Source organism: Piliocolobus tephrosceles, unplaced genomic scaffold, assembly GCF_002776525.5.
Source record: "Piliocolobus tephrosceles isolate RC106 unplaced genomic scaffold, ASM277652v3 unscaffolded_31337, whole genome shotgun sequence".
Taxonomy (NCBI): Eukaryota; Metazoa; Chordata; class Mammalia; order Primates; family Cercopithecidae; genus Piliocolobus; species Piliocolobus tephrosceles.
This window is the reverse complement of record NW_022314685.1, coordinates 7,222-8,026: the sequence shown is the minus strand read 5'-3', so window position 1 is coordinate 8,026 and position 805 is coordinate 7,222. Positions and strand designations below refer to the sequence as shown.

General features: G+C 19.4%; 1 protein-coding gene across 1 annotated transcript in view; it reads left to right on the top strand.

The window, feature by feature from the left end:
- LOC113222462 overlaps window positions 1-805 on the top strand; it is a 2,687-nt gene that overhangs the window by 753 nt on the left and 1,129 nt on the right. The window contains exons 2-4 of the mRNA XM_026452100.2: window positions 126-179; window positions 385-447; window positions 596-727. Coding sequence (XP_026307885.1) covers window positions 126-179; window positions 385-447; window positions 596-727 — 249 coding nt within the window. The remainder of the gene's footprint in view (window positions 1-125; window positions 180-384; window positions 448-595; window positions 728-805) is intronic.

Here is an 805-nt window from a genome sequence, read left to right as displayed (position 1 = left end):
TTTTTTTTTTTTTTTTTTTTTTTTTTTTTTTTTTCATGTGTGTATGTATGTTTATTTTGTAGGAGTAATTTTCATATTATTACATGTTTTCGTTATATTTTTTATTTTTTTTTTACTATTATTAGATGGTGATACTAGCGCTTACGTCAGTTCGTTTTATCTTCCTGGATACTACACTGGTTAATATATAATTAACACATTGTATATTTACATGTGAATTTTAATTAATTTAGCATCTTAATTTGTGTTTTTTTTTATTCATTTATTTATTCACTTTATTTTATTTTATTTTATTTTATTTTATTTTATTTTTTTTTTTTTGCTATTATCGCTATTGCCGTTACTATACTATTACTATTATTATTCCTATTTTTTCTTTTGCAGCAATACAACTTGCATATATAGAAAATTTTGGAGTAGAAAAACTTTATTCAAACTTAATACACTGTAAAGTTAAAAAAGTTTTGTTAAAAACAATTAAATATATTTTTAAAAATAATATAAAAATAGTACTATATTTAACAACAACACTATGCTAAAAAAAATAAAAACACACTAATTTATTTTATTTATATATATTCATTTATTTTTGTAGGTGTTCAAACATGTTATGATGGAAGCAAAATAAAAAAGAAAGGGTTGCCTAAAACTAGCACACAATCAATATCTAAAAATATTGATTATTCAAAATGTGAAATTTGCGAAGGAACATTTTTTTATATAAACAGTAATAATACATAAAAATAATACAAATTATTTATTTGGTTATGTATTTGGTTATGTATTTGGTTATGTATTTGGTTAT